The sequence below is a fragment of the Taudactylus pleione genome, unplaced genomic scaffold (assembly GCF_031769625.1).
Source record: "Taudactylus pleione unplaced genomic scaffold, aTauple2 ptg000685l, whole genome shotgun sequence".
Taxonomy (NCBI): Eukaryota; Metazoa; Chordata; class Amphibia; order Anura; family Myobatrachidae; genus Taudactylus; species Taudactylus pleione.
The window spans coordinates 4,541,821-4,560,227 of record NW_028285087.1 but is presented as its reverse complement, the minus strand read 5'-3'; the positions used below and the strand labels follow the sequence as shown (position 1 = coordinate 4,560,227).

Sequence of the window (18,407 nt, the reverse complement as noted above, 5' to 3'; positions counted from 1 at the left end):
AAGTCTGCAGTTAAAGCACATCTTGTTTGTTTCATTTCAAAGCCATTGTGGTGGTGAATAGAGACCAAAATATGAAAATTCTGTCAATGTCCCAATATTTATGCACCTGACTGTATATATATATATATATATATATATATATTTTTTTTAAATATATAAAATATTTAAATACAGTGCATCCGGAAAGTATTCACAGCGCGTCACTTTTTCCACATTTTGTTATGTTACAGCCTTATTCCAAAATGGAATAAATTCATTTTTGTCCTCAAAATTATACACGCGCTGTGACGCGCTGTGAATACTTTCCGGATGCACTGTATATATTTTAAAAATACAATTTAAAAGTAATTACATTTAAAAAAAACTGACAATTTCTGTGCTGTTTTGATGGAGAAAAAAATTGTCAGTTAAGTGGTTAACAACAGGGGCTGTCCCTGGATATTAAGGACTGTTAGCAACTAGGTCAGTTCTCTAGCTGCTCAGGGCAGCCCTTACCGCACGCAGAGAGAGGGATCGATGTTTGGTGTTATGGAATAAGAGCTGCATGAAGAGAACGCAGGCAGTGAGGATCCTTCCGCCAGCCGGCTCCTATCTAAAAACAAAATCTTGCCTACAAAATAGTCCACTTATAGTGCTGTTTCCCAAACGAGGCCCTCAAAGCCCCCTAACAGTCCTGGTTTTAAGGATGTCCATGCTTGAGCACATGCAGGGACAGGCTGGCAACTTTTAGCCTGGGGGGCAAATGCCCCCCAGGCTAAAATGCCCTGGCAGAGGGGTAGCGTGTAGCCAGGGTGCCCGAAGGCACCCCCCCCCTCAAGTGTTCCAGGGAGGAGGCGGGTCCATATGGGATTAATGTAAAGTAAAAACAAAGATTAGGAACAGCCCTGTCGTGGTGCCCATATGCAGTGCCCCCCTGTGCCCCAGGAGAGGATCCCCTTATGCAGGCCTCCAGTAGTGCCCCCAGTAGTGATCCCCCTATGCAGTGCCCCTTATACAGTGCCCCAAGTAGTGGTCCCCCCTGTGCAGTGCCCCTTGTGCCCCCGGTAGTAAGCCCCTTATATAGTGCCCCCATTAGTGGTACCCCCTATGCAGTTCTCCTTATATAGTGCCCCCAGTAGCAGTCCACACCCCATGCAGTGCCCCCAATAGTGGTAACCCTTATGCAGTGCCCCTTAAATAGTGGCCCCAGTTGTAGTCTCCCCCCTATGCAGTACCCCCAGTATTGCCCTTTTTGTAGAGCCCCCAGCAGTGGTCCCTCGATGCAGTGCCCCCAGTGGTAGTCCCCTCCCCCCTATCCCTATGTAATGCCCCTAGTAGTAGTCCCCTCCCCCCTATGCAGTGCCCCTAGTAGTTGTCCCCTCCCCCTGTAGTGCCCCTAGTAGTAGTAGTCCCCCCTTGTAATAGTAGTTCCCCCCCTTGTAGTGCCCCCAGTAGTAGTCCCCCCCTTGAAGTGCCCCCAGTTATAATCCCCAGTAGTGGTCCCCCCTTGTAGTGCCCCCAGTAGTGATCTCCTTAGAGTACCCCCAGTAGTGGTCTCCCTCTTGTAGTGCCCCCAGTAGTAGTCCCTCCCTCTTGTAGTGCCCCCAGTCCAGTAGTGGTTCCCCCTTTGTAGTGCCCCCAGTAGTCCCCCCCCCTGTAGTGCCCCCAGTAGTAGTAGTCCCCCCCTTGTATTGCCCCCATTAGGAGTAGTCCCCCTCTTGCAGTGCCTCCAGTAGTGGTTCCCCCCTTGTAGTGCCCCCAGTAGTGGTTCCCCCTTTGTAGTGCCCCCAGTAGTCCCCCCCTTGTAGTGCCCCCAGTAATAGTAGTCCCCCCCTTGTATTGCCCCCATTAGTAGTAGTCCCCCCCCTTGCAGTGCCTCCAGTAGTGGTTCCCCCCTTGTGGTGCCCCCAGTAGTGGTTCCCCCTTTGTAGTGCCCCCAGTAGTCCCCCCCCTTGTAGTGCCCCCAGTAGTAGTAGTCCCCCCCTTGTATTGCCCCCATTAGTAGTAGTCCCCCCCTTGCAGTGCCTCCAGTAGTGGTTCCCCCCTTGTGGTGCCCCCAGTAGTGGTCTCCCCCTTGTAGTGCCAGCCTCCCCCTCAGTAGACACACGTAGTAAAAAAAACCAAAAAAACCCACTTACCTGAATCCCTGCTCCCGCCGTCGCCGTCCGCTCCTCCGTCTGTCCTTCCCGGGCATTATGGGAGATGTCATATGATGTCATGACGCCTCTCCCATTGCCCACTGCGGGAGCCGGAAGATGGAGCAGTGGGAGCAGCAGCAGCCGATGAGAGTCTGACAGACTCTCATTGGCTGCTGCTTACAACAAACACACAGCTGCCGGAGCCGGCGGCTGTGTGTTTGTCACTTGTGTAGCGCTGACTGAACTCCGTCCGGTCAGCGCTACACACGCGGTGCAGTCTATGTCACAGTGACACAGACTGCCCGCGGCCCACATGATGCTGCGGCCCGGGGGGCACATGGCACCCTGCCCCCCGGCCCAGCCCGCCACTGAGCACAGGTGACTTCATTAGTACCTCAGTTATTTTGTTTTACCCACGTGCGCTCAAGCAAGGATGTCCTGAAAACCTGGATTGCAAGAATGGTACGTTACATCACTCCTTGTTGTGCGTCAGCCTAGTGTATCTATTTTCCCTCTTTTTGTACAGAACAAAACCATAATACACTTTGTCACCTTAACTAAACAGTGTTGTCACAGACGTGGGGGAGATTGCGTAACCGTTCCAGAACTGAGCCCAGGCAGGGAGAGCTGCACCCCGCCCTGGGTCCTGCTGACCTTCATCTCCCGCCCCAGGCAGTGAACAGAGAGCGTGAACCACAATCAATAGATATGAATTATGTTACGTGATTAGTGCTGAGCTCGGGGACAGTTTGTTCAGCCCTGGCCTAAGCAGAGATCACCATACAGTGTGATCGCATATTCCAAACTTCCTATTTGTTGTGCTTTATTGCATTGGTTCCATAACACCAGAACCAACTGTATGCCCGGCATAGGGAGTCAAATAACATGTTGGTTATTTCAATATGATAGATCTATTATTATGCATGGAGGTGACGTGGTTTTCAACATCCTGCGCACTCAAACCTGATCTGGTTCTCTGTATTGTGGGCTGGTATTCAGAGATGGACGCAATTTCAGCCGCTGTCTTGTGCACAGTTACGCCCACTTACGGGGCAACTCCGAATCACCCCTTATGCCAAGTAGCTGTCTCTGAAAGCATCTCTTCACATGCAGTCCCTAGACTTCTTTTGGGATAACCGTGGCTTAATCTGTATATGAACACGTTTGGCGCACAACCTTTGTACATACCTCAGTATAAAGCTGGTTGCTTATATACCTCCCGTTCATCTCACTGCAGTATACGTGAAATTTACGTGCATATAATGTCGCTTTGGCCCCTGCGCGGTAGCTCACACTGCGCAGGATTTCCTCATACGCGGCCACGTTCTGCACGCCTGGGAAGGAGAGACACAGATCCCGTATGAGTAGCTGAAATAGAACCTATATGGTTAGGGGACCCTTAGGGTTATCTTAGGAAGACTCATTACCCGTGACTCGGAGGCTCCGGGAGCTGTTCTCAGTCTCGAGCCCGCGCTGCCACACGGAAGAGACATCCACCGCCAGGCTCTCGTACTCCAAGTTCAGGTCCTCTCCCACCACACCGATCTCGCACCTCTCCAAGGAGCACTCTATTCCATCAGGAGACTGCACATCTAAGGGAACATGGATGGAAACTCAGGGAGAGCACGGCAACCTGGCATGTAAGCAAGCACTATACTAGTGCAATAATTCTAAATAGCGACCTGCTCTTGGGGCTCTCTCCAGCTTGTTGGGCGTTAAGGAATGGGAAACGGTGCAAGTGATCCTCAGGTCTGGAAATATAGGGACGCCATGGGGCCCTTGGAAGTCGGTTATGGGGTGCGCAGATCGGGGTGACCCCGTCAGTTGGACTTGCGGAGCATCCGGCTGAAGTACCACGAGGTATCCGTCTAGATCTGGTATCATGAGGCATCCTTCATCACTGAGACACCTGGACAGCAAGACAGTCACCGTGATCACTGGTATTCCTCAGAAAATAAGTCATTACCTCTTATACGTGTAGGTACAGAAAAGCCGCCAGCTTTTGAAAACCATGATGCAGTGGTTCCCAAACTAATGGGTTTTCCCAACCACGGTCCTCAACGCACACTAGCAGTTCAGATTTTAAGGATAACCATACTTGAGCACAGGGTGTTAATTAGTACCTTAGTTATTTTGATTTAACCATCTGTGCTCAATCAGGGATAGCGATAAAACCTGGACTGTTAGTGTGCCTTGAGACTGAGGTTGGGAAACACTGCCCTAGAGTATCAGCATTTTTTTTACGGCACCCCTAGGCCAAAACTTTCCTTCAGAAAAAGTAAATTGTGTTTACCGGTCATCGTTAGGGTCAGTTATGTGATGTTGGACAGGGTTGTGCTTCTGTTTGTCCACACATTTTATGACTGGCAAGCCACTATAACACTGGAATGGGATTGTTATGCCGTTCAGCCGCTGGTTCAAATCCCGACAAGGCTAGTCCGGCAGGACGGAATCTCGACAGCGGAGATAAGTAACCCTAATCCTCCCCTCTCCCCCCCAACCCTCCCGTAGGGGTGCCTAACTCTAACCTCCCCCCTTAGTGCCTAACCTCCCCCTGTTAGTGCCTAAGCCTAATCCTCCCGCACCCTAAACCTAACCCTCCCGGGGAAGGGGGGGGTGCCTAACCCAACCCCGGGGGTGCCTAACCATAACCCCCCTTCCCCTAACCTAACCCTCCCCGTGGGGGTGCTTAGCCCTAAGTCCGCCCGGGGTGCTCTAAACCTAACCAACCCCATCCCCGGGCTAAGTGAATACTTATCCCGTCAGCGACAATCGGGATGGCGGGGGGTCGGCATTCTGCCGTAGGGAGTGTGACCGGCGGCCGCAAAATTACATCCCAGAAAAAGTTTGAATTGGTCCTGGACCACCGACTGGGGGCACCCCTGCAAGTGCCACGCAGCACCCAGTTCGGGAACCACTGCTATAAGGGTGGGACATATTTGTAAAAACCCCTCCACATTACTGTATTGGCAGCTGGCGTTGCCCGCAGTAACCACTGAGATAGTACAATGTTAAATAAGGGTGATACCCCTATAATTGCTAAGAATGAAAGAGAGGGAACAAGCCGGCGTCAGATCGTTCTCTTGTGTCAAATTTTAGTGGGCAATTGATCAAAGTTTGGAGCTAAAGTACCAACCAATCAGCTCCTAACTAACACTTTACAAGCTGTGTTTGAAAAATGACAGTTAGGAGCTGATTGGTTGGGTCTGTACTTTACCCCTCTCCAAGTTTTGATAAATCTCCCCATTTCCAACAGACACAGCCAGAGATTCCCTACCACCTCTGTCTATTGGGAGCGCTCAGCACAGTACACCCACCTCACTGTTGTCTGGAGTTTTAGGGGTCGCACTCCTGGCGTTGGGAACTGTAAGGAGTTGAGGTATTCCACGTGCCGCAGAGCTCGGCTAAAGGAGAGCGGCTCGTCCCCCTCCAGTGTGAGCTGTGACTGGGCAGGGTTGACGTGAACCTAAAATGAAGCAGGATATTTGGGTCAGGCTTGTTCTGTATCACAAACTGGTGAATAGCATTGTTAATGTGTGTGTGTATATATTGTGATAAGGTCGGGGTAGGGGTCCCTCTCCTGGGGTAGATGGACACCTCCTTACACACAGCAGCCAGGAAATAGCACTCCAGTAATGTATTTTTGTACAAGCTGGTCGGCGCCAGTTTTTATTGTGCAATATCAATAATCAAAGAAACAAAACATAAAATAAACCCTAGCCCGGCTGGGCACTAACTAGACAGTAAGTTCCCTCACTAACAGAACACTAAATAAATCCCCGTCCACAGTACCTTCTGGTTTTCAGCCAACAGTGTCTCAGAGCAAGCTAACCTGCGGGCCTGCTCTCCCAGGTATGAGACACACAGCCCTCACTAAACCCAGCATAAATCAGCCATTTCCAGGTGCAAGCCCTAAGAAGCCTGCTACCAGGCTGAAAGGCCCAACACCTGGAGTGGCCTGTGGATAGAGCCCTCCCTCTCCTCACATCCACACCCCCAGGACCCATTCCGGCTTTTCACAGAAGCCGACATTTCTAGTCTGCTTTATCCAACAGACTTCTCCTGGGGGTTTTAAAAGACATAAGACAGGAATCTGGGACAGATATAGAAGCCATTCCACACTTCTCCAGTGCTTCTATAACAATATATATATATATTATATATATATATATATATATATATATATATATATATATACACACAATAAAGCCAAGTTTTGTCATAACACACAGGTAGTGACACTATAACAGTTGCGTTACCTTCATTCCTTTCCCAAGGCTGTCAAAGTCTGTGTACTGCAGCCCCTCCTTACAGGAATACAGGCACTCAATCACTTCCCGAGAATCCACTGGGCCCAACCGCAGGTAGAGGCCGGATACATAACCGCGCAAATAGTGGCCAGTGGTGGTGGCTGGGAGCAGGAGAGAGGAGGGTAAATAGATCATTCAGCATGAGGTGACACAGGAAGAATTGGGAAGCTGCCACTGGAAATGATGGGAACACTGTAGTCCTGTTCCAGGTAACGCATCAGGTCTTGACGCACAGTGCACCAAATATATACAGAGAATGGGAAGATACAGGAGGCCTACACAGGTGACACCCCATAGCAAGGCGTGCTTTCTACAAATGGCTCTACAATGGGCAGTAGACACTACTGGCAACATTAATAGAGTATATCTTACATCATACTATAATGTTCTCTTATATCATAGGGAATGATGATACAGGAGACAGACAGGGTCCTTCCCATACCTGGTGTTCTGGAAGTCTCATTGTCATTCACTTTAACTGAAATCTTCTCATCTGTTACAAGAATAAATATATTTTAGTTTACATTAATACGTATATGGCTACTTCTGTTTTTGATCACGAATAAAACGTTGGTCTTCCGTCGCTCCTCTCATCACCACCCTGCTCAGCCACATGGTAGGATTCTCTCACCAGTCTTCCCCCTCACCCCCATGTACATGAAGTGACCTCTGTCCCTCCTCACCAGTCCAGCAGCCGCCTATCATTAGCCTGGCCTGGCGCTTGGGAGGTGTGAGGGCCCCGTTGTCATGGATGAGTGCAGGGTCGTATGTCACCCCGTCCACGTAGAGAGAGACAGTTGGGAACTCCAGGCTCAGGGCATAGTGATGCCACTCCACGTCACAGACCTGAGGGCACAAATGCCAGCGTAAGAGACAGAGAAGAAAAAATGGACATCATAGGTCACACACGCCGCATTGCCAGCCCGCCCCGCCAGCCTGCACACTGCTCACAGCTCTGCACTGTGTGCACCCCCAGCCGATGAGGGACAGGAAAATAAAAATGTATTTTTCATATGGGAGCCAATGTGATTTGTCTTTGTGGGGAGCAATGTGTTTATTTTTTCTGTTGGGGCTAGCCAATTTTTTTTTTTTTTGTGGGGAGCAATGCGATTGTTGTTTTCCTGAGGAGGCCATTGTATGTGTTTTTTTTCCTGAGGAGGCCATTGTATGTGTGTTTTTTTTCCTGAGGAGGCCATTGTATGTGTTTTTTTTCCTGAGGAGGCCATTGTATGTGTGTTTTTTTTCCTGAGGAGGCCATTGTATGTGTTTTTTTTCCTGAGGAGGCCATTGTATGTGTGTTTTTTTTTTTCCTGAGGAGGCCATTGTATGTGTGTTTTTTTTTCCTGAGGAGGCCATTGTATGTGTGTTTTTTTTTCCTGAGGAGGCCATTGTATGGGGATGTAGTCTGGAAGTCGACGGTCTAAATGCCGACCGCCGGCTTCCAGACTTTCTAATCCCGGCGTGGTACTAATGACAGGCGTCGAAAACTCGAATTACCTGCTCCAGCTTCCACAGGAATTTGACGGGGCGAGAGCTGTCCAGCAGAGACCAGTAGAGGAATGAGATCCGACAGCCATGTACAGCCAAGGTATAGTGTGAGAAGCTGCCATCTAACACATGCAGAAAGGAGGAAGAGACAGTGAATGGGATAGCGGTATTAGATGGGCGGTAGAAACACTAGATAGAAAAAAAATTATTCTTTAAAGGCACTGTAAGTTTTTTTTCCCCACGAGTTTGCAACCCCCCCTCCCCACCACCACCCCTGTTTGTTATCTTCATTCACACTAATTTTATTATATTGTGCTTTGGTAATATACATAGTCAGTCAGTCCCTTAGACTCACACAGTCTCCCTCCAGCGCTCACCATTCTGTACTGTGTTACACAGCAGCACCTCCTCTTCCTTTCCAGCCTTCCCTCCGCTCCCCCCTGCATGCTTCAGCCAGAATGAAAGAGTCAGGTGATCAGCGGCTCCGCCCCCTGCAGGTAAACGCCCAGGAGGAACCTCCACTGACTGGGAACCATTGAACCAAAAGACTGGGCTGCTGTCTTGTGTATCCTGTATCGGGAGGCTATGAGTCCAGTTATACATAGGGCTGGATGCGGGCAGTAGGTCAACATCTCCTGGGGCAGCCCCTGAGAGGAACAGATACATATGTGAATTAACATATTAAAATTCAGTGGCAGAAGCAAAAGAATCATGTGGCTGAAAACTAAAGCTGCACTACCATCTAGGAAAATATATATCAAAGGTGGGTAAATTCCCAATCATCAGCACTCATGGGCTTTGTATCAGAGTGGCAGTTGGAAGTCCGGGTAATACTGAACACTGTATTTTACTTTCATGGTTCATATCCAAATACTTCAGTTGTGGTTTATCGATTCTTTAATACGGATCAATTGCCTGATGGTTTTTATAATTAAGTTGTGGCTCCGTGTATAAAATAGATAAAGAAAACACTAACTAAAAGGCACAAAACACATGGATGGATTCAATTAGCAGCAGAGGCTGACGAAACGGGTTCCGGCAATTTTGCTTGTTATTTCTCTGAAGGCTGATTCTGCTCACAACCTATGGTGGTCCGAGCGGTATCAGCCTACCGTATCTGGCCGGGAAAATGCGCAGCGCGAGCCGCCAACATCCCACAGAAGTTCTAGATAGCAAACAGGAGACGCTATGTTAGATGTGGAAGCGCTGGAAGTAAATTAGGCTCATGATGCCGCATGATTAACAACATAATGGAAAGGAATTATAGGCCTATACACATAGGGCCTGATTCAGAGTTGGGAATAGAGAGATCTCTTTCTCAACTGATCATCTTGGTGACACCATGCTGCACTGCAGGGGGGACAGATATAAAATGTGCAGAGATTTAGATTTGGGAGGGAGGTGTCCAAACTGACATCTAAAGTGCAGTGCAATAATAAAGCTGTGCAGTATTTGTGGGCTACATGTAAAAGCAGCCAGTATTTACTTACATGCAAAAAAAAAATTATGTATTTACACCAACATGGTTTGTCCAGGTTCACAGTTAAGTGCTATCTCTCTCTCTATTCCCAACTCTGAATCAGGCGCATAGCCCCTAATAAGGACTGGATTATACTCGTATTACGATTTACATACCGCACAGCTTGCGTAAAGACTTCTCTGAATAGTTGTCACGGTCGCAGCCCTTGGCAATGTGACTTGTCTGAATCTCTACGGTGGCCTGGATGCTCCAGATCCCCTCCTCGCAGGTCTCTAGGTGGATGCCGGGGAATAAGGCCAGGATCCCTGAGCCAGGCATGTACTCAATGCGCTTGTTCCATCCTGTCAGGGCAGAGACCATCTTGGGCTTTATTTGGCGTGTGACTTGGTAACATGGAAAACGTGCAGAATGACGGGATTTCATGTGTCCACACGCAGACTGTGACAGACAGACCACTCTTACCGTGCACAATTATGGGTGAAACAGCGGGCACAGGTTATCAGGCCATACCTCCCAACATGACCCTCTCCAGGAGGGACACAATGCTCTGGTCCTGGACTTCCCTGGTAAGAGGCGGGGCTACAGCACAGTTCAAAATTCAAATAGGGGAGCCACACCAACTGTCATTTCACACACTGCCAGACATCACTGGCTGGGACTCACTGGCAGTTGGTGTTACTCCCCTATTTGAATTTTGGACCGTGCTGTAGCCCCACCTCTGGAGCCTCCACCAATCATAAATTACCAGGGAAGTCCAGGACCAGAGCATTGTGTCCCTCCTGGAGAGGGTCATGTTGGGAGGTATGTCAGGCTAACAGGTAAACATGGATCCGTCCACTATATGGGCCTTAGTATAAAACAATCCGATCAATGAGGAGTTTGGTCATTCTACCCAGCACTGCATAACATAATGTGTTATTACTATTTTCTGCAATTTGTCCTCATTTATTTATTTATTTATTTATTTATTATGTCACCTTTGTTATCATTCTGTTGTTACCATGTATTTCTTCCTGCAATACGCTGACTATATCTATCCATACCCCCACAACATTCCCTGTGTTATCTATACGTGTTCTTCCTGCAATCCCCCACTGTATGTTACACCACTACTAACTGCACATCCTGCAAACTGTAACCCATGTACTGCGTCCCCGATGGCTGCCTCGCCTGGTACTTTCATGGGCAGGATGATGTGGAACTATCCATGCGATGCGTATTGTCAGGGCCGGATCTAGGGTTATTCGACCTGAGCGGTCGCACAGGGGGCCACCCATAGAGGGCGCACCCCTCCCCAACATCCCGATTTCAGCGGGACAATGCTGTTCCACCCGTGGGCCAAAGTGGCCAGCGGGTGGTTAAATCGGGAGGTTGGGGCGGTGCTGGACCCCAGAGACTCTGAATGGATGCTGCGCGCATGCACGCGGCATCCATTCAGTGACGGGAGAGGGCTGGGGGAAGCCCAGCTAGTGAGGCTCCCCCCAGCCTGACGTTATTTGGAGGCGGACACGGCTCCTAATAACGGCACACAGGGGGCGTGGCCTATGGTAATTAGGTCACGCCCCATTTTCGCAGCGCGAAGCCGCGCGCGAAGATAGGGCGCGCTGTAGGGGGCCGGCACAGGGTGCTCCAACCCCTGGAGCCGGCCCTGCGTATTGTATTAGGCACAGTTCATTTACCCGTATAGGTCATAGTTCCATGTATTGCTGATATTACATATTGTAACCTATGTGGCTGCCATGCCTGGTCCTCTGGTGTGAAGACTGACCAATGCATGGAGCTGATGGTTACGGAATGATCCTGCATCTCAGGTTAGTGTTCTGTATCACCCCCGTTATGTCTCATCCCTTTCAGGCATGGCCTATATCCACACCTCCCAACATTCCTCCCTGCTGTCTCGGGACTTCCATGCGCCCGAAAAGGGGTGTGGCCTATCAGTAAAGTGGGCGTGACTTGACGGTACGCCCCAGTTTACATCACTATGGGGTGTGCCCAGCATCTCTGAGATGCTGGGTAGCCCCCGGGCTTCGCCCCCTCCCCGCACTGTGAATAGACGCCGTGCTGCAGAGCAGCAGTGTGTGCCCCCCCCCCAACATGGGACACTGCGGCCTGCGGGTGGGACAGCAGGACAGTCCCAGAAAAACGGGACTGTCCTGCTGAATGCGGGACAGTTGGGAGGAATGTAATCCACCCAGTGTAATCTATGTAATGCATCCAAGATGGCTGCCTCGTCTGGTACCTCGTGGGTAGGATAAATAATCCTTGGAATATATTATCCAAAATGTCTGCATCAACCCTGCATTATGTACATTGGTTTCTGTATTTCCTGCAAATCTAAACCTCCATATTATGTTTATGATTTTCTTAAAGCCCCTTGAGTCCTTCTGGGGAAATGTGCTATAGATATATATATTTTATAAAATGATTATTATTGGGGCCACACATCACGTTACAATGACTCTATTGAAAAGGTTCATTCTTATTTATTTTTCAAAGCATCTCATACTTAAAAATAAGAAACTAAAAATACAATGACCCAATTGCTAGAGTACAGCCTATAATGTAACTAGGAATTAATGAGGATTAATAGGCTGCACTCTCATTAATATTGGTGCAGTCCGTATGGACCACCCTATGCAGACAATGGTTGCACTATACGGCAGAGCCACGATGTCCTGGACATCCGTACCGCTTTACGGGCCTCTGTTCCTGCACACAAAAATGAGCTAGAACCTTCCCATGACCTCTGCCCTGTGCCTGCTCACTCACTCGCACTCAGGCGTTACCTCTCCAGCTGGGTTTGCAGGTGGGTTTCACCTGGATTTCCACTTCTGCGTCCTCCACGGCTCGTTTTTTCCCGCAGTCATACGCAGTGACGGTGAATCTGATCAGCCTGTCACCGCTGGCCTGCAGAGGCTGCGTGTTCTTTATGTATCCTGGCGAGAGAGGGGATCACAACGGAGAATGAGGCAGGACTTGGGCCTAGGACATATTCATCATACAGGGCCACCAGGCAGAGCTCCAGGACAGCTCTGATCAGTGGGCAGCTCAGACATTGAAGATACTGCCTTCCAGAGCACCCGGTCTGTGTAAGATCCCATTAGAAGATCACATTATTAGGGGGAAGCGTTAACTGAGAAGTAGAACTGGTTAAAAAAAGTAGGAAGCCTGGAGGAGCTGGGTATATGTAAAGAACAACCCAACCATTTTAGCGATTATGGACTTAAAAATGTCCAAGATGTTTTTTATGTAGGTTTATTTAAGTCAACAGCTGAATTTGTTGCTAACATCGGTTTCTTGAATTGTCTTCAACAATTGTCGGTGAAGCAAACTCCTCCGAGAATAAGGACACGTGCGCTCCCAAGTTCCAGCGCCCTCTCATTTTGTCCGTGTCCCAGACTCTCCCATCCAGACATTCACTGGGCTTTACAGGCACTGGAGGTATACCACGACCAGGAGCCCAAAGACTGCTAACTCATAAACCTGCATTTTCAAAAACCTCCTGTAACGTGACAGAAGCTAATTGGCTGGTACTTTATCTCCCCCTATATTTGAACACAAAAGTTGGACAGGACTGTGGGGTTAACTAAGAGAGAATGTTACCATGCTTGTACCACTTTGCAAGTAATATCAGAAGTATTTTTGAAATGTATTTCTCCACTACAGATGGGGCTCACAGTGACTCACCGTCATTGTCAATGGTGAAGGGCACGTTGGGGGTGAGGATCTGGTAGAAGCAGACCTGGCTGTACTGGGGGGAACAATCTTGGTCCCACGCCTGCACCCGCAGGACGCGCTCATACAAACGACCCTCAGTAACGGAAGCTCTGAAGACACGTTCCCCAAAGACGGGGGCAAACTCATTGACATCGTTGACCCGAACGTGTACTGTGGCTCTATTACAGACATAGAAAGGGACAGGTTACACAACATAGAGACAAAACATGTGAAAACTGGGGGGGGGGGGGGAATAGTGTGAAAGGGGAGAGTCCTGGATGATTGGGGGCAAGTGGAGACATAAAGGTGTGACACAAGATGACTGAAAAGAGGTGGAGAAAGATAACAGGTGTGAGACGATGAAGGCGAAATATACCGCTGTGTCAATTCCCAAAATGACTAAGTGGTGTACAAATCGCTCATCGCTGCTCTGGCTGTGGCGCATACGCAACTTGTGGAAGAATCGCTGGAGGCGGCCACAGTCGGAAATGCGAGCTACTCAGTTACAGGCCTAGGGGGCGCAGGAGAGTGTGGTATGAAATGAAATACTTCTTATCACTTAGACCTGTGGTTCCCAAACTGATCGCCGTGGCACCCTAGGGTGCCTCGGGACACTTGCAGGGGTGTCTCAGGTTGGTGGTCCAGCACCAAATCAAATTATTTATGGTCAATGTAATGTAAATATGTGGACAAACAGAAGCACAAACCTGTCCACCACCACATAACTGACCCTAAGGATGACAGATAAGCACAATTGACTTCACTTTACTACATTTTTGAATGAATTTCTCAATAACAAGCTTTTGGCTTAGGGGCGCCGTGAAAACAATTTTGATGCACTAGGGCGCAACGATTCAAAAATGTTTGGAAACCACTGGCTTAAACTGGGTACACACTGATAGGTACATTGGCTGATCAATTGATCGGCCAATGTATCTGCTGCCCGTCGGGCAGTGTGTACCCGCGATATGTCGGTGAACACCAGCGTTCACCGACATATCGCATTGGCTGTGCTGCACAGCCGATGGACAGCTATGTCTGCAGAAATATCTGTCCATCGGCAGGTGCGTATGGGTGGTCGGCATACCGACCGTACACACACAGCGGCAGCTGCGAGGATGGGGGCAGGACACGCCCCCTGGTCACCGGGACCTGCGGGCAGACGCAGATGATGGTTGTTCAGTGTGTACGAACAACCATCATCTTCAGATATATATGTATAGTGTGTACCCACCATTAGACACATAAGGGGGGTAAGCCAACCTTACAGGATCTAGACAAGAAATTAATGGATGTTGTGATGATTAGAGATTAGAGTACAATCCAAGTGTTCTGTACTATGGTCTGTGATATCTGTGTCTCCAAATAAATGATACATATAAAAAGTGGGTTCTGAACACTCTTTGCACATAAATTCCAGTCATGGACTAAGCTGTCTTTGGGGTTGATAGTCAGATATTTGGTCTGAGTGTTCTTGATGGTTATGGGGGAGATGTATCAAGCTTTGCAGGAGAGAGATAAATTGGTGCAGTTTCCCACAGCAATAAATCAGCTTCTGTCATGTCATAGACTGTGCTAGATCACAGGTTCTCAAACTCGGTCCTCAGGACCCCAAACAGTGCAAGTTCTCCAGATCTCCTCACTGATCACAAGTGAAATAATTAGCTCCACCTGTGGATCTTTTAAAACGTGTCAGTGAGTAATGAATACACCTGTGCACCTGCTGGGTGACCTACAAAACGTGACCTGTGTGGGGTCCTGAGGACGGAGTTTGAGAACCACTGGGCTAGATGAATGACCGTTGGAAGCTGATCGGTTGCTTTGTGCAACTCCTCTGCTGTATCTCTCTCTCCCAGGCTTGATACATCTCCCCCTATGTGACCTGCACACAGAAGACTCGCTCACTTGTGGGATTTTTTGCTGTTGCTCCCGTCTGGCCCCTCTCCGCAGTCATGGGCCTGGATGGTAAATGTGTGCTCTCTCTGGGCCTCACAGTCCACGGGACCCTTAGCGCGGATCAGACCTTCCCCTGTTGTCCGATCTAGAACAACGGCCTCAAAGGGGGTTCCAGCTCCATGAATCCGGAAGCCGCAGATCTCCCCTGTGACAAAAGGTGACATATATAAAAAAGTTATATTTGAATACATGTATTGTGGGCCAAATACCCATTGGGTCATCTGTATTACCCAGCTGCTGTAATTTGTTCCCCCATTACGCAGTTTATGTCTGTCAGTACCTGCGTATCTCAGCGGTGCGTCTTTATCCAGAGCAAAGAGTGGGGGGTTTAGTAAGACGGTGTTATCGTTCTCCATGATGATCCCCTGGTACTGTGCTTCCATCCATGGTTTGTGTTTGTTACCTTCACACAGAGTAAAGACAATCTGTCATTAGTGCTTGAACAAAGCTGTTCTCTGATTGGTTGCTATGGGTTACAGCACATGTATGCTAATGGCACCTTGCTAATGTAACGTAAATTCACCAATTATCAGTACATTTGGCTAAAAGACCTTGTCTAACTCCGGCATAATACACAGAATTGTACATACATCCCTGGTAAGGTATGAAGTGCTTATCTGCTGTTGGATTTGTAGCACCCTAGAAAATGAGTTAAAGACCTCCATGCATACTTGCCGACTTTCAGCTTCCATGGCGGGGATGGTGTCGCACCAGAAAGGGGGCGTGGCGCTGCGACGATGCAGCATTGGGGGCGAAACATGGGGTGTGACTGCGCGATCATGGCATCGTGGCTCCGCCCCCTCTTCACAATGCCACTATTAATGGCATTATAAGAAAGAAGGGGGCGGGGCCAAGATGACGCGATTCGGCGCATCACCGGACACCCCGCTTTCTAGTGTTACTGAGGGGGGGAATCGGGCGGGTTGGCAGCTGTCGGGAGGCTTTCTTGCCTTTCCAGGGGGCTGGGAGCAGCACCAGATTTTCGGGAAGGCTCCCGGCCAAATCGGGAGGGTAGGATGCTCCAAGTTTGTAGACTGTAAGCAGGACCCTCTCTACCCTATGGGGGGAATTTCTCGTCACACCTAAATAAGATAAGTGTAGGTGTAACACCTAGCAATCAGCTTCTGGCTATCCATTTATAGAATGTACTAGATAGGTGATGGCAAGAATCCTATTGGTTGCTATGGACAACTTCTCCACTTGCTTGATAAATCTGCCCCTTAGACTCATGTCTGCACTTCCTTAGATGACCTCGAATGTACCCGTTATGTTTACTTTGTATTTGTGTGATTTTCTTATGCAATTTGTACTAAAGGATCTTGGGGCATAATTATCACAAATCACATTTTCAATACAGATGTGATAAATATTTTTTTGAGAAAAATTCACAAAGTGAAAATAAATATTTTCATCTGTATTTACTAACGTACTCTTGCCAGGAGACGGCCTCCAATAAGAGTCTGTCCTGGCGAAGAGCTGGAAGCAATGTGATAGTGTAAATGTTATCACACTTCTGCCGGGTTCGGGATTCCGACAGCCAATGCGCGCCCATCGGTCGGCGCACATCATCGGGGGCCAATGGAGAGGCAGCTGAAGGCCAGAGGCGAATTAATGGCCCACAGGCTACTATAGGGTAACACCATCTGGAGATTTATCCTATCGGGGCCAAGCTCCGGAATGACTTGGTAAATCTCGCAACCTTCATACAAACCTGTGGGGGTTATGGTTGCTCGTCAGAAATGGAGTGTCTGAGTCAGATATCGGAGGGAACCTTAATATTTGCAGGTATCTTTCGGGGAATATCCCATAAATATTGATCAATAAGCCCCTTTGTACTTGTATATTTGCTACTTAAATTTGTACAAGTATAATATGTTATTATGTTTAATTTGTGGCGTATTACAAATAAACAATGATGATGTCTCTGCACATAAGAGTAGTCCTGTTAGATTATATCAATGACAAGCTTGTGCAAATAGAGAATGACTATGTGCCCATGGCAGAATCACTATTAATGACTGGCACAAGAACTACAATCAGCGACAGGTGTAGGCCGGAAACTGCCACCTAAAGGGTGGCTGCCGTTCTTCGAAAGCCAGAACAAATGAGTTTAAGCTGCAATATAACCAACATAGGCCCTCATTCAGAGCCGTTCGCTATTTGCGTTCGTTCGTTCAAAAACAAGGGGTGGCTATGCAAATGATCCGTTCGCACATTGCAGTCTGTTCACACCTCTAAGTCTGAACGAGCGAGCAAAACATACGCTCTTTTATTTCTTAAAAACGCCCCCTGGCCGCTCGCACCATACGTCATGTCCGCTATTTATTAGATTGATCGAGTACATCGAACAGGATATGAACTGCTCGCTATTCTTGTGGTTGGTTTTTTCAACCGCTATTTTGCGAGCAGTTCTGAGTTAAAAAAAAACAAGTGACGTGGTCATTGACGCTGCTGTATTAATTATGCACACCCATAAAACGCCCGTTTTGACCTTTAAGCACGCCTGCAAACGGATCTCCACTCCCCGTTTTCAAGCACCTTCCCCTGTTACCACCCACATACGCCTCATTCTGTCACTCAAAATAGCAGGCACTCGCTATATTGCGTACAAATGATTTTCGGCCGCACTGACTAGTTCGCGCATACGTACTAAAAACCGTACGCATGCGCAGATGTGCGAACATCGCTCGGAACGAGCGTACTGCCGCTAGCGAGTGGCTCTGAATGAGGGCCTTAGTGTCCTATGAACTATATACTACCATAACACCATGGCGGGTGCGTCACAAAAGCGAGCAGGGTGTACAGACTCCAGGTCCCCGAGTGACGTAAGATAAAAGCGTCATCTCTCACCTTGACTACACTAACACAGAAGGAATTACAGGCGCTATTGGACAGTACACAACCTCAGAAGGAACAGGGGAAGGTACAATCTCCCCTACACTCCCCAGAAAGGCGCCAGTGAATAATATAGTACGGAGATGTTGTGACATTCGTTCCATGCTGACAGCTGCAGTGACAAAGGGAAGTCACACGCTTGTAGGAGGGAAAATTACTGATAAATTCCACCAGCTGAAAGGCAAAGAAGCAATCATCACGGCCGGGCAGGAGCGACATAGGAACTGCAGCCATATGTGGCACCGATGTCTAGGACACAGAAGCCCCAGAGCAATAGGAAGATGGATACACGGCATGAAGGCGGATCAGTGCGGACAGACGATGAAGGGCATTAGCTGATAAATGATAAAGCAATCTTTTCCATACACCACCAGCAGCAGAGCCGGGCAGCCCCAGTACATTATACACACACAGACATTATATACAGTCAGGTGCATAAATATT

The 18,407-nt window shown here is 48.6% G+C and overlaps 1 protein-coding gene across 1 annotated transcript in view; it reads right to left on the bottom strand.

The window, feature by feature from the left end:
• CLSTN3 (calsyntenin 3) overlaps positions 1-18,407 on the bottom strand; it is a 99,838-nt gene that overhangs the window by 7,694 nt on the left and 73,737 nt on the right. The window contains exons 3-16 of the mRNA XM_088456045.1: positions 15,349-15,471; positions 15,018-15,213; positions 13,083-13,291; positions 12,182-12,331; positions 9,551-9,736; positions 8,293-8,562; positions 7,925-8,037; positions 7,111-7,273; positions 6,870-6,920; positions 6,377-6,528; positions 5,435-5,583; positions 3,800-4,026; positions 3,545-3,709; positions 3,306-3,451 (exon numbers count right to left, since the gene is read on the bottom strand). Coding sequence (XP_088312171.1) covers positions 3,306-3,451; positions 3,545-3,709; positions 3,800-4,026; positions 5,435-5,583; positions 6,377-6,528; positions 6,870-6,920; positions 7,111-7,273; positions 7,925-8,037; positions 8,293-8,562; positions 9,551-9,736; positions 12,182-12,331; positions 13,083-13,291; positions 15,018-15,213; positions 15,349-15,471 — 2,300 coding nt within the window. The remainder of the gene's footprint in view (positions 1-3,305; positions 3,452-3,544; positions 3,710-3,799; positions 4,027-5,434; positions 5,584-6,376; positions 6,529-6,869; positions 6,921-7,110; positions 7,274-7,924; positions 8,038-8,292; positions 8,563-9,550; positions 9,737-12,181; positions 12,332-13,082; positions 13,292-15,017; positions 15,214-15,348; positions 15,472-18,407) is intronic.